General features: G+C 41.0%; 1 protein-coding gene across 1 annotated transcript in view; it reads left to right on the top strand.

Annotated features, from left to right (window-relative positions):
* Nucleotides 1-25,881, top strand: part of naaladl2 (N-acetylated alpha-linked acidic dipeptidase like 2) — a gene marked incomplete at both ends in the record, with an annotated part of 363,400 nt that overhangs the window by 98,597 nt on the left and 238,922 nt on the right. Inside the window, one exon of the mRNA XM_083970485.1 lies at nt 4,289-4,421. Within this exon, the coding sequence (XP_083826611.1) occupies nt 4,289-4,421 (133 nt within the window). The remainder of the gene's footprint in view (nt 1-4,288; nt 4,422-25,881) is intronic.

A 25,881-nucleotide genomic window follows, 5' to 3' on the forward strand; every position in this document is an offset into this window, starting at 1 on the left:
CCACAGTCATTTCAAGCTGTCACAGTAAACTTTAATTATTTTCATGGTCAATAATGGAACATGGGAAAAAAAAGAATGCTACTGGATGAATGAAATCTGAGTTTAAAGCTCTAAAGAAGTAAAACCTTGGGTGAACCTGGCGGGAGACTTACTTACAGTAACAAATGTTCTAAAGAGTGAACTTAGAAATGAAGACAATGTAGGCTACTCATTGTCACTAGCCAACAAGTAAAAGGATGTACAGTAATATACAATTTTCCTGCTGTTTACAGTATGCTAAAAATCCTTAAATGTTTGTGTGCTATAGGGTTGATGTTAAGCAAGGGCAGAATACCTCAACAAAGACTGAACAGGCTACTTCCAATTTTAAAGTGCTGACATTTAAAAACATTTTGAGTGATAATGAATTCAATTGCTTTCTATTTGTTTGAAATATTTGTTTTGTATGTTTGAGAAGTTGTAAGTTTACCCACAAATCTCAACTTATGGTTTTCATTAGTGGAGTTTACTCACATGTCATGAAGATGGCTCTGTGGACATCGCAGCCATCCATAGCACTTCTCCCATCTGATTCAATGTGCAGCATCGAGGTTGATTACTAGACACGATAACAATGGTATCTCACAGTCTCCCTCAGCAGATGTTTTGCTCACTTGCAGTAGATGCTCTGGGACAGGTAGAAATGGGAGCTTGGGTTAGGACTGCCCGATCAAATTTGACCTCCTTCACTCAAATCAAATTTTAACTTGTAGTGTTTGAATCCCTAAATTTAGTTTTAAAAAAAACAAACACAAAATAATTTATTTTTAGCTGTCTCCTTTGCTTTATTTGTCCAACATTAATCTACTTCTGAGTGTGAGGTTAGTGAAAAATGACAGGCTAATGAGCCATAACAGGAGTAAATGGAGGTTACCAAAAAAAGGTAAAGGAAATATTTAAAGAGCTGACCCCTCACTTCATTTACATTTAAACAGTTAGCCTTTTAAAAATCCATTATAGCATTATATCAGACTTGGACTTGCTATCACATGGGACCCTTCCAACAACAGGCTGTTGACCCATTTTTTGCCTCCTCGCCCACAGTTTGTGACAAATTTGATCATGTGTGCTTCATAATGTCTCTGTGTGTCAGCAGCTGAGAGAAATGATCGCCCTTTACATATAAGTGGGGGAAAGTGATTGATGAGCCTTGTGCTCTCACTAATGAGTGTGTGTGTACAAGTGTGTGCGTGTGTGAGAGTGTGTGACGGTGACTGCAGGCTCAGTGTTCCACATACACCTAGATTCACATGTGATACACAACGATTCACCATGTCTGGAACATGTTACATTAACTTATTGTGTGTGTGTGTGTGTGTGTGTGTGTGTGTGTGTGTGTGTGCGTGCGTGCGTGCGTGCGTGCGTGCGTGCGTGCGTGCGTGCGTGCGTGCGTGCGTGCGTGCGTGTGTGCGTGTGTTTGTGTCTACTTCTATGCTAGGTTAAGATCTGGGTAATGGGCAAGGAAATTCATTATGTCAATAACCTCTCAAAGACAGCAGTACAAGGATGGATGTGTGTGTATGTGTGTGTCTAGTGTCCCTGCTTTGCAGTGAAGGACAAAGTTGTGATGAGAGAAGAATGGCCGTGGTCGGTTTCACATATTCAATAAAATAGTCATCTCTGCTCGTAAAAGACAAGGATGCTACATCTCCCATGAACAACAATGAAATACTGCTCTGTAGTGGCAGCTGCAGCGCACGTCCTCCCACCCAGAGGCTGTGATTTGATCATCATGAGAAACCAGTAGTGTGAACAAAAATCAGCTTCAAATAGGATTATTAATGCGAAGTCACTTCAGTATTAATAAATGCACCTTCTTCTCTGATCAGTATTAAAAGAAATGAGCACACAACATACAGCAATCAGACACATTATACAGTATATGTGTACAGTATATACTGTATACACACACACACACACACACACACACACACACACACACACACACACACGCACACACACACACACACAGTATATTCAATTAAGCCACAGAGAGTTGTCATCTCCTCTCAGCTCTGTGAGGTGTTTCCTTTCTGTTCTTTGTTGTGGTTTTCTTCTCCACTTACTTGTTGTGCACTCTCATCGCTTTCATCAGTCCTGTTTGCAGCAGAAAAAGGAATCTCTTATAAACCCACTGGATGCTACCTGCCCAGCATCAAATAAAATAGTTGGGGAAAGGCAGAATATAGTGGGTTGACTAATTAGAAAGTCCTCTAGTATTGTAATGTAAAACACCAGTTGTGTATTTGAGTTTTGAGTAAGTGCTTTGACTGGTCAGTAAGACTTAAAAATGCACATTCAGGTCCATTTACCATATTCAGACAAAGCTGGTGACTCACAAACTCCACAGGAAACATTTGCCCACTAAAGAACCAGATACGTGTATCACCCTCAAGATCTATTGGAGATATACTGTACACTCAGAAGGTTTATTACTTAACACCTGGCTGAAGCTGATGCGATCTGATCTAACTGTCCTGAGATAAATACTGCCATCATTAGGTTAATAGGTTCTGTTTGCAGGGCCGCTGGAAGTAATTTTGAGAAGGGGGAGCTGAAAAAAAAGCCTTTTTGGAGACAAAAAAACAACAACAACAAACAAATATATGTGCATTTTAACATACTGTAGCTCTCAGTAGGATGAGGAAGAGGTTTATCTTCACAGAAAAGAGGCACCACTGTCAACTATGTAAGGGATAATGTAGTGAGCCAGTCGTTATGGAGAAATAAACCCCCGACAGGATGAATGGTGCCTTGACGCAAAGCGTACAATTCAGAAAAAAACAAATCTGCCCATGTTTTGTGTGGGTCACACTGGGTGGCTTAATTAAGTCTCTATTAAAAAATAATAATAACAAAACGTGGTTAGGATTTTTATTTTTATTGGCGCTATAAAGTGTCCTATAAGTCTAATCAAACTAAATGTAAAATAAATAAATACAGGGGGAAAAAACATCAGCAGTTCCCATTGTAGCCAGACCGAGGGTTTGTAACACAGAATTAACAGAGTTAATGCAACATCACATTATGACACACACAACTCTGTTATCTCAAAAATAATCTGTTTAGGCACACCACAATAATTATTATTCAACTATTTACACATTGTTTAGCAACTCCCCTCATAGTAGTCCGGGAGCCAAAGCCTGATTTTTCTATGAACCTTGTTATAGGGCTGGGCGATCAGGATTTAAATCAAATCCCCAGATGATGAAGAAATTGTTCAAAACAAATATTAACTTTATTTTGTTTTGAACAGAAACAACAAACCTTGCCTGCCATTCTACGTAACAGTGAGAAAGTAACGTTTCAATCAACTTTCTAGTTTCAAATTGACAGCTTTCCACATGAAAGACGGTCAGATGACAAACTTACATGAACATCTGTGTGTTTAAGGACGGCGCCGCTAAAAAAAGAAAATAGGGGGGCGGTGTTTAGCTCAGTTGGTAGAGCACCCGCCCCATGTGTTGAGGCTATAGTCTATAGGGGTAAGGTGACACACCTGAGACTGGACACCATCCTGCGTGTCACCCCCCCTCTCTGCTTCCCATTTCCTGTCTCTCTCTCAACTCTCCTGTCATTAAAGGCGAAAAAAGCCCCATAAAATATACTTAAAAAAAAAAAAAAAAAAAGAGAAAAAAAAGGTCCTGCGCTCTCCAGCCAACTCACCTGCAGCTCACACTGACGAGCTGTCAGGGAGCGCTCTGCTGCTTCTCTCAGTGGGGGGATTAAGATTATAGGTCTACTTTGTTTGGAAGATCTAATTAGTAACCAAAACATACAGTATGTATTTATAATTATTTGAAATATTTTTTTTTAAATCTCACTCTGGCCACTAGGGGTTGCACCCCATTGCCGTGGCCATGTCTGTTTGTGTTGAAATTCAATGTGGGATTGTTTTGGTAGCTATAAATTGTGGTGCTCTTGAGTTGTACCTTATGTAGGCAGGTCCTTCTATTGTCCACCCCAGAGTTACCAGTTTGGCTTATTTTTAGTGAGTATGCCTTGACAACTTTATGCAGTGGTATTTGAGTGTTTGTTTGCTACCAAATAGCTGAAAGTACAAAACAACACTCTTTTTAACTTAAAGTTCAAGTTCAAGTTATTTCCAGTTTCTCTTTTCCCACCCACAACAAAGCATTGCATGGTTGAAATGTTATGCACGCATCTTAACATATTTATGTGAGTCTGAATGCAGCATTCCTTCTTCCTACTCACTGTGTCTTTGTGTGTTTATGTGGATGCCCAGCTGTCCCTACTCTCTGAGCTGGGTTTTGGGGGTGCTCTGCTTTACATCGACCCATGTGATGCTCCCCCTGGCCGCCACACTTGGAATCAAGCCTTCAGAGTGACTCTGAACCCCGGAGGAAACCCTGCCATGGGTGAGTGACTAGACTTATACCCAGTGATGTGTGCTTATTTACCAGACCCTTTTCCTACTTTCCTTCCAGTGTATATAATTCAATATTTAAGAGCCAGTTTTGGTGCAAAAAATGTCCACAAAACAAATTTCAGTGATGATGATTGGGTTCATCTTGGTACTATGTTCAGGGCCAAACAGTTTGGCTGGATGGTCAATCTTAGTGAAAAATCCTGGTCAAACGACCATTCATTTCTTTATTTGAATGTGTGAATTTGCAACATGTTTGGCTGTTTATATGTGGTTTCTTAGTTTGCAATGCTTTGAGTCCTCAGGGCCACCATAGGTTTTACACAACCACAATTTTGTCATGGAGGTCTACGGGGAATTCTTTGGATTACATGACTTGGTTTTTGCTCGAATATGTTGTGTGGAATGTGGGACCTTAAATACACAGGTGTACGTGTGAAAAAAGCGAAGGGAAGGCTGAGTACTACCTTAAGTCACTGAATCAGCCATAAGTGCCAATGAGCATTGATGTTGTTCTCAGACCATGTGACCAATTTCTCTTTTTTTCCCCTTTAAATTGTAATGTGCGAAACATATAAATGAATATAAGCTATACCCTCCACCAATCGCTGTACAAAATACTGATATTTTTGTAATACACGGGCAGCTTTTTGTAACAAAACTGCATCAAGGCTGTGCACGGTTCAAGATAGGCATTCCAATAGAATTAGATTCAATCATATCTGGTGGGAAATGGACACTTAGAAAAATACTTTAAAACCTAAAATGAAATATGATTTAATATTATTAATAATTTAAGCATGGGTAAGTTTGACTCTGTCTCTTTGGAATATGACCAGAGCCTAAAACTTATTCACATTTCATACCTTGGCCTAAGGCTGAGGACATTATAGTTCTCTGTATCTTCGTTACTCTTTTCTACTGTATTTAAATCACCCTCCCAAGATGGGTGACCTCTCCGACCCTCAGTCTTGTCCCCACTTCCTGTTTTTCTGCCCGGTCTGGCCAATAGGGACGTGTCATTACCGCTGAAGTATCTTTAGTCCTTGTACGAGTCCCAGTACCACAGTAGCAAGACCCAGTAGAGTCCCACCAGATGTCTGGACTGCTGTGTGACCATGTGTACGAATATGTGTGTGGGGGGGGGTATTTAAGTGGAAGAGAGAGAGACAGATGCTGGCTGTCTGATCTCTCACCAATCGCAATGCTCTCAGGTCCCTGGTGCTAATACAGCTCAGAAGAACAGAAGATGTGAAAGGACACCTCATTACTCAAGTCAACCATACTTTATTCAACAGCCAGAGATCGCCTAGCTTACATCTCTTTTTATAATTAGCCTACTAAAAAAATATTCAGTGAGATTCATGTTCCTGGATTGAAATAAGTAAAACAGCTGGAACATCATTTCACTTATCTGCAACATTTTCAGAATAACTTTCACTGTTGTAGTTTGAGTTTTTTTGGTTACACTAATGTACAAGTTGGTAGGCACAGTAACTGTGGGCAGAGACAAATCAACCAAGACTGAAACTGTTAAGCACAACACAATTCCTTGGACTTATATGATATGTATTAAAATAAAATTAAGTTTGAAGAATTGCCATTGCCATTTAAAAAACTTGGCTGCACAAGTAATCACAATGTAATTGAAATCACAATATTCTTTCTGATGAAGTTAAAATGCATCACAATATTGCTGTGCAATGTCAGCACCATATTTGTTGTGTTGCTACAGAAACACCCATCACATACTGTATTACAAATAACATAACATATAATATATTACTACGGATAAAATCTAAATATATACATGTTTGATATAAATATAAAGGCCATAATGATCTCATAGCATCTACCCTCTTATGCTCTTGGATTCAATTTTTTTCAGGTTCATTTCTGATAGATCTTGTCGGTGCTATGATAGTATGACATTTTACTTCTCCCATTCTATTCCTGAATATATAGTACACAAAATTGTGTATTAGATTAATTTTTGAATCTTGGGCTCACAATTTGATTCAAAATGTATTCTTGATTCAAAAATAATTTTAACAGGTCATATTGCATATGACAGCATATATCATAAACATACAGTATATGATGGTCAGAGGTGTAATGCTATTTGCTGAGGTACTGGAGAGAGCACCTATAATGTGCATGCATGCAAGAACATGGAACATTAAGATGCAGTTTATTTCCAATGACATGAAATCACTGCTCCCACAGGGACAAGTTAACATAGATTGGTCAACTATGATCTCATCAAATGTTAGACTGACTTTCATCATGTTGACCTTATGACACAGCGTTTGACAGACATCTAGATCATTAGACTGTACTGTGGATGTGATGCATGTAATTAGCATAGAATTAAGCAGCAGGTGAATGAACACAGGTAATTTGTCTTTCGAATTTATTCACTTACTTGTAAATGAAGCTGCACTGGAAATGATAAGTGCCTGCAGTGCAGACAAAGCTCAGGAGAAGCATACAGGTAACGCTATGAAAATGTAGCTAAGCTAGTTTTCATTTCCAGGAGCGTAACATGCCAAAGATCAACGAGCTGATTTTGTCATGCATGCATCCTTACTAATTGACAAATGAAATCACAATACAGCTCAGAAACCACCAGCAGCAACCAGCAACTTGTAAAGAGGAATGTTTTCCTGTGTGATCAATGCACTTACTGAATGCACGCTTTGTATTTCAAGTAATGCACCATAAATCTCAATATGACAATTCACATGTCATTTGTCGTCTTTAGATCTGTTGTTTTCGTGGCAATCTGATTTTAAGTGAACATAAAGCCTGTGGATAACATGGGTCTTTAAGAACTGCTTTCTCTTCTCAAGGATATAAAATCTGAAATGTACCCAAACACTGCCCTCAGTGAAGCTAGAGACTGAGTCACACTTTCCTTTTTGCTTTCTGTTGCTGACATTGATCTATAGTCTTGCTCAAGCCACAAACTACCTGGCCAGAAACCAACACAGTGCCATCTCTCAGACTGGCAAATTAACTGTTACAAGACAGAAAAACAAAGTCAAATTTTTTGTAATGGAGTTTGAATCTTTCGAGACAGAATCACAGTTCCAATGTGAATATACATTTTCCCACACCTCTACTATTACTACTCTCTGATGCCCACATGATACAAGAAATAAAACTGTTTTCATGTATCCCAGTGTGCACAGCTTATCATACTTATTATCCACCCATACTCAATAATACGTTTGTGATTGATACCACATTTTGAATGTATCTGTTTTTTTTATTTGTTCAGTCTAATTGAATAATGCCTTCTATTATGATGACATTTAAATGTCACATATGCAGAAAGTAGGAGAAAATATGTTCATATGTGATTGCCAATAAATAAACTCTACACAAAGTCGACAGAAAAATGTGGAAAATTGATTTCTCACATCTCTTTTGTTTTGGCAGTGGAGGAGTTTTTTCACTTATTTTTGTCAATTGATTTTCAGTGAGACAATTATACTTTTAGTTATTGCCATTTTAAGGTTTACATTTCCTTCAATATGTCCATGCAGATTTCTCCTACTGTCATGTAATGGCCATGACAGGGAGAAATGTGCTCAAGCCACCGAATGGGAAAAAATAAACAAGCTTTTAGTTCACTATCGAAAGTGCCACTCAACAGGAACATTACTGTCATCAGTTACTGAAGCATTCAAAAATATCCACCTCAACATTGTTATAGCTTTTGATGTATGGCATGTACGTCAAAAGTATTGATGATAATGCATGTGCAGGACCACATGTGTCGTAGGGCTCTGCAATGTGAACCTCACATTTGCAACAAAAAGTAGGAGCACTGTGTAGATAAGCATATCAACATTCAAGCCAAGCCACTGAGCTTGATGATGCAACAGCAATAATGATGATGATGATGCATATAGATTGGTAGCACATATGCTCCTTATGAATAGAGTGAGCAGAGAGCCCTTTTCATTTAAATTCATATAAATTGTGTGAGGTAAGTAATGCACAGTATGTGTGCATAAATGTAAAAATACCACATTGCCATTTGGCCTTAGAGAAGATTTCATGGTCCTTACCATACATACAAGACAAATTTATTATGTAATATTGCACTTTCACATATGTGAAATATTTCACATGTGATGAATTTATGTTTTTTGTATTGACAGAATGAAACCTACAGTAAGCTTTAAGTGACTCCTCGCTGGGTAAAGATAGAAAGTGGGTTCATTTGTGCAACAAAGTTAAACAATTATTGTTTATCCAATCTGGAGCGTCTTAGTACAAGATGTTCATAAGTAACCTTGTCTCCAAGAAATTACGTCCTTTCACCACTCAACAGCTTTCTTTTATTAGATTGCAACTTGTTTTGTGGGATGTGTTTTTATTTTGATGGAGGAAATGAAGAGGAGGTGGGCATGCGAAGTGCACATCTTTCAAATCAGAGATCAGAGTTTGCCTCTTTAGCTTAGTGAAGTCACTGTGAACCATTTCCATATTAAACCAGACTCCAATCTCGCTCCAACCTCACCTGACTCATGGAAATGCTCAAAATATAGCCTGGCCATATAAAAGTTTAACAATGTTGTAGCACAACAAAGACATGTTCTGGAAAGTTGAGAGCAAATGTCTTCTCTCTGGACTGATATGTTTGGTATCAGTGTATTTACTACTTGGAAAACATGTAAATTTGCTAAATATGTTTGTAGTAAATAGTTACATTGGATGCAAAACAATTACAAATTAGACTATATATCAATGCTACTCCTTGGGGGCAGGTTGTCTTGTATGTGCCACTACAGTATCACTGTTATTTTTCAGTGAGACAGCACTGCAGAGTTGTTTAAAGCCCAGCCTGTCAGGCAGACGTGCTGCACTGTATGTTAAGAGCATCGCTGCATCTCCTGCTGGCATGACACAGAACAAGCGAGAGGAGGAGACTTTAACACACAGAGACTTTCAGTCATTTTCAGGCTCATACTGCGGTGCAGAACAATCCCTCGCAATTTACTGAAATGTAGGCCATTTTTGCACACTTCATGTGTACTTACGTTTCAACCACTGACGTACGTCCCGCTGTTTTGTGTGACTATTGAAAAGGTGTTGCATTGCAACTGTTTTGCTTGGGTTGGAAATCTTTTACCTTTCAGGCCCTTGGTGTTTTAAGAGTTTTACAACATGCTCAGTTCTCAGTGTGTAAACAGCACCTCCCTTTTAAAAAAAAAAGAGAAAAAAAAGAAAAAGAAGACAGTAGAAGCTGTCAAGAATGCTCCCTTGTGGAAATGCTGCCAGTGGAAGAGCTGTTTAGAGCGCATGTAATTCTACTGTTTGCCATGGCTCTGTTTAATGTTCCCCAGACTTTCCCCACCTCTCAGTTTATTGTTTAGACTTTGTTGTCTTCCTCTCTCCATCTTCTCCTCCTACTCCCCCCTCAGCTTGTTAATTTGACTGTTCCTTGTAACGTCGTATCTCTGCTGTGTTGTCATACGCCGCCTGCTGAGACAGCCACAGCAAATCAAAGCTGCTGCCATCTCATACATACGTATTTCCCAATTATGTTGTGTTGTACTTTATGTATATATGTATGCATGTCGGGGTAAGTCTGGGTTGCGTATGTGTATATAGGCGTTGCAGTAGAACAAGCTATGTTTTTGTATGCAATAAAAACTTGGTAAGATGTGCGTGTGCATGTCTGCATCCCTGTCCTTGCTCGGATGTGTATTCACGAATGTGTTTTCCATTTGTTTCTTACTCGGCTGTGTCACGTGCAGTGCTGCATGGATGAAAAGAGAAACAAATCAAGTCATGCAGATTCCTGCAGAGCCCGCAGTGTTTGCTTAGATATCATCGGCAGGTGTTCGCTGTCAGGTTCACTCCACGTTGCTCCAGCATTCATCTAGTCTGATATGCACCATGCTGCTGTAGCATTAATTTAATCTTAGAAGAGATGCCACAGCTTGGATATTCTTATTTGCCCTATAACTGTCTCGACACTCGGTTTAAAGCTGAGCTGGAGCCAACAGCAAGAGGAAAGATAGCTTATTGCAGGCACATTGAAAATGACTGACTGCGAAATCACTGACAACTCAGGAACTTTGTTTTGTGTGATTTGCCGTATCAAAGCTTGGTTAGTTAAGCAGGAGATGCAATTGGACTTCATGTTGCCAAAAGGCCCAATACAAACAGCCTCTATCCAACAAATGATCTTCATGATCACAGACACACAGAGAAAAGATTAGTGGAAAATCTCAAACTCCACATTTCTCCTCACAGTCCAAATCTCAGAAGTCTGTCTTTGGCCTCTGCTACAAGTCTTTGCCTGGCAGCTACTGTGGCTCTGGAAAGGTGTTATACTGTATAAACAATATCATCAGTGCTCAACATCACACTGTTCCCTTTGCAGTGTCCTACCAGGAATTTGTGGCTACATAAGGCTGGAAAGCCTGGTCTAGAATGTATCACTGTGTGATTTCAAGCACATACAGTAATGGTATACATTATCATGATGCAATTTCTGGAAATGCTTCATAAAAGGGAAAGGGAAAGTATAGTATATCTATAGTACTATTTTATAATGTAGGACACAATAGTAATAAGTAGTAAGAATATGTGTAATCGTGTCTTCATGGTCCAAAGTAACACTTTGAACACATTTTCCTTTCTTCATATTTTGAGATGTGCAGTGTTTCCCTGAGGAATTTAAAAACACACCCTTTACCCCCCCCCCCCCCCCCCCCCAAAGACATCATAACTTTTTTGCCACTCGTTTGTTACGTCATGACATGTTGTGTTTGTGATGTGAGCTTGGAGGTGTGTCTCTAATTTGGGGGTTTATTGGTAGCTCATTCATTTCAGTAAACCTTGCACACCTGGGGACAGTGTGCAGAGGTTGTTTAAACTCCTGCAGTGACACACACACACACACACAGACCACCTCCCACCCAATACACTCCATTGTTTGGTCATGTTTGGTTGGACTAAGTTTACCAATGTTTGACATTGCACACATGCACCCAATACCTTTACCCATGCACATTCAACACCGCTGATGTAACTGGCTTTGACACTTTGGGCCCTAGTTTGCTGGCGCAGCGCAGGTGGCGCAAGGTAGCGCAGCCGGTCTAATGCAAGTTTCGACCAGCGCAGCCTAGCGCAAAGTCAGATTGGAAGATTGGCAGATCGCGCTGCGCTGAGATAGGCGTGGCCGCGCAGCAGGGGGAGGCGTCACAGATTCAGCTTGGTGCAGTGGAAGTTTCGTCCGAAAATGTCCCGCCGAAGTTGCGCTGAAAGCTCGCCACCTCCAACCAGGTCTATTCTCAGCGCAGCGCGGAGCGCAGCAGGTGCAGTGCAAGTTTGGCTGACTGACCTGCAGTGCACACACGTCACCAAGACCTCACAGGCAGATCTCCACAGTTCCAGGCACATTTCAATGCAATAAATATCCACAATAACCACTATTTAATGCAACTAATGGAATCAACACGTGAATTTATATCTATATAGATTGTCCCGTCACATCTGACGTCAGATCAAAGCAGAGATCAAAGGCTGTCGGCGCGTAATGGAAACTCCACCTGAATTAACACAGCAGGGACGAACTGGCACTGAAACGCAGCTGTGGATGTCCCAAGCAGGACTGAGGGTGGATGACTGCATGTCGCTGCCGTGTTGAGATACCACTCTGCCCTTGTGATGATCGCTTTATTTATTTATTTATTTATTTACTTATTAATTCATTAGAGCTAGCGACCACATCACGCAGCCGTAATGAAAAACAAAACACAAATCATCATCTCTCTTAGTCCACCACAGCCTCTGTATCAGATAGTCAGTATATAGCCTACTACAGTATACTCTCTATCACAGAAAAAAAAGAGAAAAAAAGAGACGGACAGAGAAAGAGAGAGAGGAGGACAGAGAGAGAGAGAGAGAGAGAGAGAGAGAGAGAGCGCGTCCTTTATGCTGATTTCATCCCGCATGGTGTTTGTTTATATTGTGATTAGTGTAGGCTACACCTCTCATCTTGCTTACACAGAGTTTGAATAAATGTGAGTTTCTTTATTAGTTTATTAGTTGTTGTTTCTTACATTGAGCACCGGTTCTCAGTGTATCAGATCAATCCTGGTTAAGTATATTAGTAAACTCATTATTGGTCACTCTGAGCTCGGACCTCCGGGGAAACAGCTGTTTCCTCCGGGGAGAGGTTCGGCCTCTGGCGTCGCTGTTTCCTCCGTCCATGTCAAAGTATAAAATGACAAACTTGCAGCGCGCATCACCCGCCACGCAGTTAAAGGTGAGGAGAGGAGCTCCTTTGATTGGTGAAGATCTGACTCGGCTGTGTCAAACCCACTCCACGCCTTTCTCTCCTCCTCCTGTCTCCCTTCCGCCCTCTCTCCTCCCTCTTTGCTGTTTGCGCCGGTGGGAGGGACGAGGGGAGGGATTGCGCTGGCGTAAGTCTGACTGCGCGGCCCACCATACTTGCGAAATGGACCTGGGCCACACCCCGTTGGCGTGGCGAAGCTGCGCTGACGTTAGACTTCACCTGGTCGACGAAACTAGGGCCCTTTATATTTTAATTATCTAATTTGACCCAATTTAATAAAGATTTGTTCAATTATTTAATTTGATTAAATTTGCTTAATGAATAATTCAATGAAGCTTCATCACAGTGAAGTCTCCTGCTTTTTTGAGACCTTCAAGACATTTGTTGCTCACTACTGTAAAGCAGCTTTGAAGAATGAGAGGGGCCAGAGGGTGATGATGCAATCATGAATGACTTTAAAGGAACAGGGAGAAGATGCAAACTCCACCCACAAAAGCCTCAGACCTAACCACTTAACCACTGTTGATATTCGTGAGCATGTGAAATCTTAGCCAGCGCACAGCAACCACTCACATGCTGGTGGTACAAAGCTACTGCTGAAGTTCCATGTAAAGTTCTCCATGAAGTCGTTGCTAGGATACAGGCCAAACATCCTGAGGCACTTCAATCATGTTTCCCGGATGGACTCACTGGGGGATGTTGTGGAGAGATGCACACTGAAGATGGTGGAGGCCATTCTGAACAACTCACATCATCCACTTCATGGGACCTTGATGGACCAGGAAAGCAGCGGTTTTGGATGGCTCCTCTCTCTTAGCTGCAGGACGAGGAAAGAAGATCCTTTGTACCATCAGCCATCAGCCTTTTTTTCTCCTGCAAATGGTCAATGAGCAGACAGACAAATTAATTTCCCTTTGGGGATTGATAAAGTAATTCGTATTTGTATTCGTATTCATACATTTCTTATTACCACTGATGTGTTCATGGCAATGATATTTCAGAGCTCCTCTAGTCAAAATCCATACCTTAGTGCAAATTCATACTGCTGTAATATCGTCCACCCCTATGGCTGCATATATTTGATTAGTTGGTGCACTGCCATGCTGAGTAATGTTTGCATTGTGTTGCAGCAAAAATTGTGTTTCCTTTTCCATTGTGGTTCATTGTGTCCATTGTGGTTTCATTGAAATTAACTGAAGTATGAAGGGCTACTGTGGGTTAGGGTCTTAATGCAGTATTGGAAGGATGGAATTGGCTCTATGCACAGCTCCACTACTTCCTGAACTTAAGGCTGCTCTTTTATTTCCTGTCTTACATTATTGGACAAACTGATTAATCCAGGTGTGTCTGAGTAGTCACAATGGTCAGACACACCTGGATTAATCAGTTTTCCCAGTAATGTAAGACAGGAAATAAAGGAGCTACCTTAAGTTCAGGAAGTAGTGGAGCTGCGCATAGAGCCGATTGGATGGAAAAAAATTCACAGAATACTACCAGAGACGTCATTTTCATTCCATGTCTTAGCGGAGTTGTTGGTGATAATCTTGTTTTGAATTGTTGCTGTTCAGAAATACAGACAGGGTTAAAGAGCCTCTTTGGATGCAGCAGAAGTAGTGGTGCAAATTCTGATTTCGGACATGTTTGTATCCATTAACACGATGAATTTGTATGAAAGACTATCCAGTTCCTTTCTCATGTCGGAATACAAAAGGGAAATAGACATTTTGTTTTTCCTTTGTGGGGATAAAAAAGGAGAAATAATTGTTTCTGGCATCCTTTTCATCTCAGGCACCTCATGTCTTTTGCCAAGTTTTTGCCCCTGGTAGTGAGGCAATTTCCTCTCTACTTTGAATGTAGCATCCATGTGTGTGAGGTTTGTCTTACTCTGATTTCTTTTCACAGCCCCTTGCTGCTTTTAACAAATGAGAACTGCTGGTCATCAGTTTGTGATTACTCTATGTACGTGTTCTCTCTGATATTATACACCACTGGTTGTGTGCATGGCTGAGGTTGCTTTAATTGTGTTACCCTTTTAACGTGCAGCGCATTACTCTCTGTTTTACGATCATATGGCCAAACAGAGAATGTTCAAATTATTTCCCCATGTTAATTTTTGAAATGGTTGACAGGTAGGTCTTTTCAGCACGTCCCCTGGGTTATTTTGAAACCTTGGCTGGGTTCAAATGAACCCAATGAATGGAAAATGTAGTCATTAGCATATTGATTTAAATACAAGGTTGCTACAAGACATCTATTTTCCCCAAGCCAACCCTTCCCCCTCTAAATTGACAATCTAGGGTGCTTTATACACAACAAAAATGTTTAAAGTTGATGGAGTCGGATGGTGCAATACACACTGTCTTGACTCTGGAAAACAGGTTTTTATTACATCAAGACTGGGCAAAAGATATGAGTTCAGAAACTCAATCATCAATCAGGAACACCAGTATTGTATGGTTCTGCGAATACACTTGATCATATTCAGTGACAATTTTTTTTCTGCTCCCAATCCTGTGGAGAGGATTCACACTTTTGTGATAAACACAGACCTTTTTGAGTTTCTCTAAATAACAAATAATAAAATCAACAAATACAGAGACATTCTAATGTGACAAAATGAAGATTTGATTTGTTTTCTCAGGACTCGCGCCTCCCAGCAAGAAGGTACTGGGTTCGATTCCCGTACCTTCATGTTCTCCCTGTCTGTACTGTTACGGAATAGTCGGGTCTATGGAGATTTATGTGAAAGTAACAGATGCTAGTCCTAACCTGGAGTGTGTGAGAAGGAGATATTTGTCGTAGACTGGTGACCTGTCCATGGTATACCCCACCCTCACCCAATGTCAGCTGGGATCAGCCCCTGTGATGCTGCACAGATAAGCAGTATAGACAATGGATTCATGTGTGTCTGTTTTTCCAAGTTGCCTCATTGCCCCGTAGTTTGTTGGTGGGAAGAGTAAGAATTTGTCAATTCTGTCCTTTCTATGAATGTTTTTAATGGGTGGAGACTGATCCCAGTATGTCCACCACATGTGCACACTAGTTACATATTGCCAAGGTTAAGGAAATATTGTTGGTTTATATAAAGGGCAATGCTATACAGATCAGATCTCACAGGATGTGAGTCATCCAGTATCCTGCATGAAGGTGTGATGCACTATACCCACCCACCCACTGCCCTGAACCCCACACCTCTCATTTCTGACTTAATAATGGCATGGAGCTACCTGAAGTGGTGTTGAACATGAGCATTGATATAGATTGTGAAAGAACTTCCAGGCTTTGTGATAATATGATTATAGATAATTATTAAATTATCTAAGATAATTATAAAATCTTCTACATCACACTTTACTTCCAGATATTCCTGGGGGATCTGATCTGTACATCCTTATTTTAATATTTTTTGTCTTCATTTGTTGTGGTGTTTCTTTTCTTTTTCTTGGCACTTCTTTATTTGATTGTTTTTGTCTCAATGACACCTTTGAGCTCAGTACCATTGTTTCCTGTGTCTAGGAGCTTTCTATTTGCAGTACACTTCATTTGGTTACATTGTAAATGAGGTCTAGCTGGAACCAAGGTTGAATGAAAATGAATTCATCAATTATGTTTCATTAACGTTTAAATTTAACCTTAGAGTCATATTCTAGAGACTTTATGAAATCTGAGATATGATGATAAAAAGTTGCATAAAGATTTAGTGTTTTTTTGGGTCATCAGTGTGGGATGAGGGAGATTGTATTGCAGGTTGCTTGAATATTAACCTGTAAAATTACAGTCAGCTCCCCTGTCCTTGCTGTGCTCTTATTGTCTTGACAGAAGTACGCATCTCATCAAGTCCAACTTTGCAACAAATTGCTCCCATTTGAAATCAAACCGGAGCCAGTCCACACATTTCTTAGCTTATTCAAAGTGAGGCTATTAAGTATAAAGTGAAACCATCACTCTACGCCTCACCTTCCATTATGTTTCAAGGTGAAAACAAACTTTTATAGAGTTCTCATTACGAATTAGCTCGCACAGTTTTCAGGAGAAAGTACTTTCTCTGTTCATTCTGCTGAGAGTTGGACTTTGCTGGATTCATTACAGTTAATTGGCTGTTTAGTGGGACACTGCTGAACAGTTGAGTGTGGGAGCTGCAGCTGTAGCATTAGCATCAGCACAGGCTGAATTATGCATGGAGGTTAAAGCTTCTGAAAGCTTCTCCTTATGATTTATTAATGTCTGCTTGCAGATACGAATGGATTAGGTCTGCGGCAGGGATACCAAGCAATGACACATTCACAATGGTCATGGCGAAGTTGTGTTACTAAACCGGATGGGAATCAGAGCCAAATTGACTATATTATTCCATCAGCTTCCAACATTTCTGAAACTTTGGCTGCTCATAGAAAAGACAGAGCAGAAAGGTATCACATACTGTGTGTGGCAGACCAAAATAACTGGTAAGTCAAATGCTTTACAGTGAGCAGCTATATTCAGCATGGCTGAGGCTAGCTGCCGTACTTACTGTTGTAAAGCAGTGTTCCAAAAAAGAAAAGTATGATCAAACCACAATTTTACAAGTTTTGCGTCTCTTTGTTGAGCATAATCTTAGTATTTCAATTGCTTGTGATTATTATGAAACAGGAGGAAATCTCTATACTGTAAACTCTGTTACAGTATCAGTCAAAAATGGGCAACATTATGAACGGTGCAAATAGGATTTATGGCTGAGGCATATAAATGGTGTGACCACATTTGTTAATAAATTAATATGATGTCTTAAAAGAAAATTACAATTGAGATCTCTTGTAATACCACCAAGATAATAATAATAGTTATATTAATGGCTTACGACTTCCGGTTGAGCCTCGGAGAGATGTAGACGCGCGTCTCTGAGCTCCCCCATATTAACCTTTATTTATGTCAAGGAGCCTAACCCACACATATGTATGACAGTTTGAGTGTCGTATAAGCAGAGTGTAGGTCGAAAGACGGTGAAAACGTGAGTTTTTATTCAATTTTGTTACGACTTTTCGACGAAACAAGATGCCCGACCTGAGGAGCGGTGCTAAGGCCCCAGAGCATGGAGAGGGCACGGAGCCGGGTCAATCAGCTATACTCGACGCTATTACGTCTTTGAAGGCCGAACTGCTTGCAAAAATAGACGAAAAAGCGGAGACCCAGAACGCCGAGATATGCAAGCAGATAAGCATCGTTAAAGACGAAATGAAAACGGCCATTGAGCGTGCTAACGCTAGGGCTAACGCTCTGGAGCAACGCACCGCTAGCTTGGAAGCTGCGGCCAACAGTCACTCTGACACCATTACTGAACTGGAGCAACAGGTGTCCCAGCTGAGGAAAGAAGTGGTGAGCCTCACGGCAAAAACCGAGGACTTGGAGGCAAGATCACGGAGATGCAATTTACGCATTTTCGGCATCAAAGAAAGACGTGAAGAGGGCACCCGCCCAACTACGTTTGTCGCTGGAATACTACAGAAAGCACTGAAGCTGGATAAACCGCCCGTCCTAGACAGAGCACACCGCACCCTACAACAAGCTCCGCATGAAGGGCAGCAACCAAGAGCCTTCGTTATCAAGTGCCACTATTACCAGGAGAAAGAAGCGATCCTGCGTAAAGCACTTGCGGCACAAAACCTCATCTCCGAACACGGCGACAGGATTCGGATTTTTCCTGATTACACACAGTCAGTGGCACGGCAGCGGGCTGCATTCAAGCAGGTGAGACAACTTCTGCAACGTTGTGAGGGCGTAAAATACGGGATGTGGTACCCAGCCAAACTGAGGATTACAACGCGGGATGGGATGCAGAGAAGCTTCACGGATCCAGACAAAGCTGAAGAGTTTGTAAAAGAACTCTCATAAATCAGACACTTCCGTCACTCTATGCTGAGATTGCCATGGCGATCTGAGGTAAAAACGCAGGTATGGCTGACAGGAAAGACATTGAAAGTATTTAGGAAACATTGTTGTAGTTTTCGATTCCTCTTCTGCCATCAAACTATTTAACAAGATGATTTCCTTTACAGTTTTGTTCTAACTGGACAGTAAGTGAAGGTCTGGTTGTTAAGTAATGCCTACCTAATTTGTGAAGTTGTGGATGGTAATGCACAAACAGTGACATGTTTTATTTCTTCACATATAAGCCCCTGATGCTAATAGTAGAGACATTTAACTTTTTCAGTAAACAGGGTCGCTGTTTTTTTTTTTTTTTTTTTTTTTGTTTGTTTGTTTAAATTCCACTTAATTGACCCCATCTGGTATATTGTCATACAGCAAAGTTAGCTTTACCCCTTGTGAATGCCAAGGCTGATAACAGCGACACTGAATTGGTTCATAAATACTGTTGCTGATATTGTTTTCTTGATTAATGATTGTTTGGGATCACCAGGGATGGATAATATTCTTTACAATATTGTTTTACGGAGTAATATGACATGGGGTCAACCTGCTAATAAGTGGCTAGTTTGTGAGCTTTGATACTGTAATATCTATGCACATTTTTATTTTATCTCAGTTGCACAGACTCAAGCACATTCATACATCATCGACTTCACTGACATATGGGCACGCACATACACACACACATATTCGTTGATACGAAGACAGACACTAATGCGCACACACACTAATGCGCACACACTGAACAGGTCTCCTTGACTTGAAATGTTACAGCTGTTAAGCTAAATTGTTGGTACATAAGGTTCTTATGGGGCCTCAGCCCCGATAGGTAAGATGTTGAACAGGTTTCTTCATAATGGCTTAGGAGGGAGGGAGGGTGCAGCCTCTCAGTTGGGGAGAGGCCAGCATTTGGGGTTACATGTTACATTAGGGGTTCTTTATGTGTTTTGTGTTGTTGTTTTTTTTCTTTTTTTCTCTCGCTGTGCTCTTTGTCTTTCTCTCTTTCTCCCACCCCCCCTTCTCCCCAGGGTTAGAGATGTGGATCTATTGTCGGGTGAATCTTTCCGGACATCAGTCAGTCCCCTTTTCCCATGGCCTCCCTAGATGGGTTGAGTAGAACATCAACAAAATTTGTAAGCTGGAATGTGAGGGGACTCAATCACCCCGTAAAGCGAAGCAAAGTATTTTCCCACCTGATGAAACTTAAGGCAGAGGTAATATTCCTACAGGAAACACATCTACGTACGTCAGATATTCCCAGATTACAAAGAGGTTGTATATCACAAGTCTTTCATTCCAAATTTAACTCCAAGTCTCGAGGAACAGCTATCTTGATAGGGAAAAATGTGCAGTTTGTATCTTCAAAAGTAGTGGCTGATATAAATGGGCGCTTTGTTATTGTTCAGGGCAGGTTGTATAATTTTCCAGTGGTTTTAGTCAATATCTATGCCCCTAATTGGGACAGCCCTGATTTCTATAAGCAACTGTTTAGCTGCATCCCAGAGTCAGGCACACACCACTTGATATTAGGAGGAGATTTCAATACTGTCCTGCAACCCTCTCTTGACCGCTCTAAAATCCCAGCAGGCCCTCTCTCCAAATCTGCTCATATTATTAAGACGTTTTGCCAATCCAGTGGTGTGGTAGATCTTTGGAGATTTAAAAATCCAACACTGAAGGAGTTTTCCTTTTTTTCTACTCCACATCAGACGTATTCAAGGATTGATTTTTTCCTTATAGACAAAAAAATGCTTCCACTTGTTAAGTTGTGTAGATATGATAGTATAGTCATCTCTGACCACTCACCAGTCATCATGGAGCTTTGGCTCCAGAACAATGTAGCCACAAGGCGCAACTGGCGTCTCAATCCTACACTTTTAGCAGAAAAGGACTTTGTGGACTTCATTTCGGCTCAGATTGACTTTTTCCTTGAAACTAACCGGCTGCCAGATACCAATATATTTACCTTATGGGAAACACTAAAAGTATACTTGAGGGGTCACATAATAGAATACACATCTCGACTGAACAAAAGCAGGTCGAAACGCTTCACAGAATTAACCACGCTTATTCATGACGTTGATCAGCAACTCTCTGACTCTCCATCGACAGACCTCCGCAAGAAAAGGATTGCACTGCAGACAGAGTTCGATCTTCTTGCCTCTAAACAGGCTGAAGAGAAATTTTTAAAATCGAGACAGAGCCACTACGAACATGGAGAACGTGCGAGTAGACTGCTTTCTCATCAGTTACGCCAATTCTCGGCTGTCAATTATATCACAGAAATACAGGCCACTGATGGCACCATCAAATCAGACCCGAAAGATATTAATGATCAGTTTAAAAATTTTTACTCCTCCCTATATAAGTCGGATAGTTGTCATGCAAACAATTTTGTAGAAAATCTGAACTTGCCCACCCTAAGTGACGAAGATAAGTCCAGCCTAGAAGAGCCAATATCTGATGTTGAAATTGGCCAAGCAATTAAATTAATGAAAAATAGAAAAGCACCAGGCCCAGATGGTTACCCCATTGAATTTTATAAGACTTTTGCCAGTAAATTGACACCACTCCTACGCTCTGTTTACACAGAATCGCTTAAACAAAAAAAGCTCCCTACATCTATGACCAAGGCTTCAATTTCTGTTCTCCCAAAAAAAGATAAAGACCCAACCAAGTGCGAATCATACCGACCAATCAGCCTACTTACATGTGATTACAAAATACTTACAAAAATCCTTGCCCTACGATTAGAATCCGTTTTACCAACTATTGTGCACCCTGACCAAACGGGTTTCATAAAGGGCAGGCAGTTATATCATAACCTGCGCCGCCTCTTTAATATATTATACTCTGAACATTCGACCCAACTTCCAGAGATAGTAATTTCATTGGACGCGCACAAAGCTTTTGATCGAATCGAATATGGACACCTTTTTAAATCATTAAACAAATTTGGATTTGGCCCGACTTTTACTTCTTGGATTCAAACACTGTACTCTATGCCACAGGCATCAGTTAGGACCAATAATATTGATTCTGAGTATTTCATCCTCCATAGGGGAACGAGGCAAGGCTGTCCGCTGTCCCCTCTTCTTTTTAATCTTGCCATTGAGCCATTGGCTATAGCTTTGCGACAAAACAATGAAATATTGGGAATTAACAGGGGGGGGCAAGTCCATAAAGTCTCGTTGTATGCGGACGACCTTTTGCTATTTATATCAGACCCTGAAAATTCTATTCCAAAGTGCCTGGACACAATCTCACAATTTAGTTTGGCCTCAGGTTACAAAATCAATTTAACAAAGAGTGTATTATTCCCCATTAATAGTAAAGCATTGACGATGTCCTTTGATTCATGCGACTTTAGAGTCACAACTGGCCCCCTAACATATTTAGGAGTCAAGGTAACACGCCATTATAAAGACCTTCTTAAACTTAACTTTAGACCACTTATAGATCAAGCTAGGAAGGATACCAACCGCTGGTCAACGCTTCCATTATCTCTGGCTGGTCGCATTAACTCAGTTAAGATGGTTATTCTACCAAAATTTCTATACTTATTCCAGACAGTCCCCATTTTCTTGCCGAAATCATATTTTAAAGAATTAGATAAATATATTAGCACATTCATTTGGAATAAGACTATACCACGTGTACGCAAATCTGTACTGGAGAAACGCAAAACAAATGGTGGTCTAGCGCTGCCAAACTTTTTATATTATTATTGGGCAGCCAATATTCATAAAGTGACTGTCTGGTACAATACTTTTGTGAAAGGGGAAGGTCCAAACTGGTCTCTCATGGAACAACAAGCATGTTTACCAGTCTCCTTAGCATCTATGTTGTGTGGCCCATTACCATTAGCAGTGGGGGCTCATACAAACAACCCAATTGTGAGAGGCACTCTACGTATATGGACCCAATTTCGTAAACACTTTGGCCTTACGCAAGCTTTGGTGTCAATGCCTTTTCTCGCCAATCCCCTTTTTAGACCCTCTTTGTTAGATGCAGCTTTTCAGACATGGTTTGGGAAGGGACTTCATTGTGTAGGAGACCTATTCATTAACGGACTGTTTGGCTCTTTTGACCAGTTTGTTAAAGAGTACAACCTACCTAAGTCCCATTTCTTCAGGTACCTTCAAATACGCAATTTCACTCGTACATATTTTTCATCATTCCCGCACAAACCTCCAGCCTGCCCACTTGATGAATGTCTGAAGCTTAAGCCCCACATACCAGGCTGTGTATCTCAGTTGTACAGTATTTTACAAGACATGGAAGGTAACTCTCTTCACCATTTGAAAGAGCGGTGGGGTGAAGACTTGAGCATGGAGATTTCTGAGGAAACCTGGCAAAGAGCTATCAAAAGAGTACATACATCCTCGATTTGTGTTAGGCACGGATTGGTTCAATTTAAGATACTCAACCGCCTACACCTCTGTAGAGTCAGACTGGCCCAGATATACCCCGGCTCAGATCCAAACTGCATTAGATGCCATCAGGCCCCTGCCACTCTGGGACACATGTTTTGGACATGCTCAAAACTACACACATTCTGGTCAGAGATTTTCAATACATTCTCTTATATTTGTAAAAAAAGAATTGAGCCAGATCCAGTTATCTCAGTATTCGGGGTTACCCCTAGCAACAGCGGGCTATCAAAACATCATTCAGACTTGATAGCATTCTCAACATTACTAGCCCGCCGACTTATCCTTTTTGGTTGGAAATCAACCACACCTCCATCCCATTCACTTTGGGTCCGTGAGGTGATGGCGTTTCTTAAGCTAGAAAAAATCAGATGCACAATTCAGGGCTCTGTAAAAAGGTTCAAAAAAACTTGGTGCGATTTTTTAGAATACTTTACAAGTGAATTTGATGCAACCACCTTAGATCAGTAGCTCTCTACCCCCCCCCCCCCCCCCTTTTTCTCTTCTCTTCCTGTCTTTTCTCTTGTTGATTTTCTTTTTTCTTTTTTTGGCTTGTATCTGTACATGGGTGGACTATTGAAAATGTAACAAACTGAAGCGAAAGAAAAACTGTTTATGTAGTATGTATGTATATTATAAACGATGCACACTAGAGATGGGGTCCATGTATGGTATTCATGCAATTATGTCTAATAGCTCTCTGTCAGTTTAAACTGTTTTGTTTTGTTTTGTTTGTTCTCACAGTTTTGAAAACTCAATAAAAAACAATTTGAAATAAATATATTAATGGCTTACATTTATATAGCGTTTTTCCCAACACCCAAAGCACTTTACAGAAACCATTATTCATTCATACCACATTCACACAGGTAATGTGTGTAGCCACAGCTGTCCTGGGGCAGACTGACGGAAGTGTGGCTGCCAATGTGCGCCAAACCCCTCCAACCACCACCATTATCATGCACACAAGGCATGGTGGGTAAGCTGCCCAAGGATACTACGACAGTGACTGGAACAGCGGGATTCGAACCAATAGTTGTTGTTGTTGTTATTGTTAACTCTTTCGCGACCATTGACGAGTTAACTCGTCACAGCCTGCCGAACATTCAGGACCATTGACGAGTTAACTCATCAAAAACGTTTTTTTTTTTTTACAGATTATGATAATAGACACTCTCAGGTACCCTGTGTGTGAATATGGTAGTCCTCTGATATGTAAAACTGTTTTAAACTATAATCAAAACATAATGGTTTTTATAAACTGAGTGATCTTGGTTTTGTTTGAGTAATCGGTCTCCTTGAATGCTGCTCTGGGGACAAAGTGTAGCGTGCTCAGTGTTGGGGCTCGTTACTCAAAAAAGTAATATATTACACATTACATATTACTCTCAAAAATAGCAATGCCTTACATTACTTTATTACTCCCTAGAGAAGGTAACTCGTTATATTACTAGTTAAATTACTCGTTACATTTTTTTTTCTACTTAACTCTAAAATTGCATTCAAGAACCTGCTTTCAATCATGGAAAGTAAATTAACTCGGGCGGTAATTTTTTTTTGATCGATCAGCTGTGTTTACAGTTTCATGTGTCGTAGTTCTGATGGTTAGACAGATGAATTAGTCCTCTAACACATCCGTGGGTCAGTTTGACATGTCAGAGTTTTTCAGAAGAGGGGCAAATCAGGTTTAAGTGTTGGGAGTCACTGTCGGGATGCCAGTAATCTCGTCCCTCTGCAGCCCGTCTGTCTCTCTGCTGGTGCCGCGGTCACACTGTGTGTGTGTGTTACAGGATTGATTAAAACACATAACGTAACGTGCGGATTGTCGAGTTCTTCTGACCTCAGTTTGTCAATTTTTACCCGGTTTCTCTGTGTCCACCGCTATCCTTCACCACGTTGAAAAGAGCTAGCAGCAGCATGTGTGTCTTGCTGTCCTTGCGGGTGCCGGCTGCCGGGTGGCGACCAATCGCTAATGGTAAATGATACAGTACCTCGTGCCAAACCCCAACCAATGACTGACCCATTCACGCCCCCCTCCCCATCCCTTCTGTTCTGTGTGATGCCTGTGTGGTGAAGTTGCTGCTAGCAATGTAACGCAAGTAACAAGCTTGGAAAACTGTAATATGATTACTATTTTCAGAAGAGTAATGCCTTACACTACTCGTTACTGGAAAAAGTAATCTGATTACAGTAACGCGTTACTCTGTAGCGCGTTACACCCAACACTGAGCGTGCTGTACAGCTGTCGGCTACACAGCGACTTTCTCGCTAAATCTGGCGACTTTCCAAACCCTCTTGGCAACTTTTTTTTGTCAAAAGCAACTAGCAACAAATCTAGCGACTTTTTCCGGCGCTGTTACAAACGTTTCTGGTTTGGAGATTCGGACCTGAAAGCACGTTATCACTAAATCTCGTAAACCAGCCGCTCCCGGAAATGCAATTAATTTCATTTCTGAGGGAGAGTCTGGCCTCATCCCCGCTGTAAGCGTTCGGCCTGAAACCCTCAGAAGGCCGAGCCAATCAGCGTCGCCACTGTGATTGACACAGCACGTTGGCCAATCAGGGACCGACTGGTGCAACGCCCCGTCACTACACCAACTTGCTGATTGGCTGAATGGGGTTGTCTGTCAACGCTACTACTCCCGCCCAGCTCCCGCCCACCCCAAACGCTTACAGGGGGAATGAGGCCAGACTCTCCCGAGAAATGAAATGAAATGCATTTCCGCGAGAGGCTGGTTTACGAGGCTACGTTATCACAGCTGTTTTCACCGTGCCCCAAAGCACTCAGC

This window comes from Trachurus trachurus, assembly GCF_905171665.1.
Source record: "Trachurus trachurus genome assembly, chromosome: 4".
In the NCBI taxonomy this organism is placed as follows: domain Eukaryota; kingdom Metazoa; phylum Chordata; class Actinopteri; order Carangiformes; family Carangidae; genus Trachurus; species Trachurus trachurus.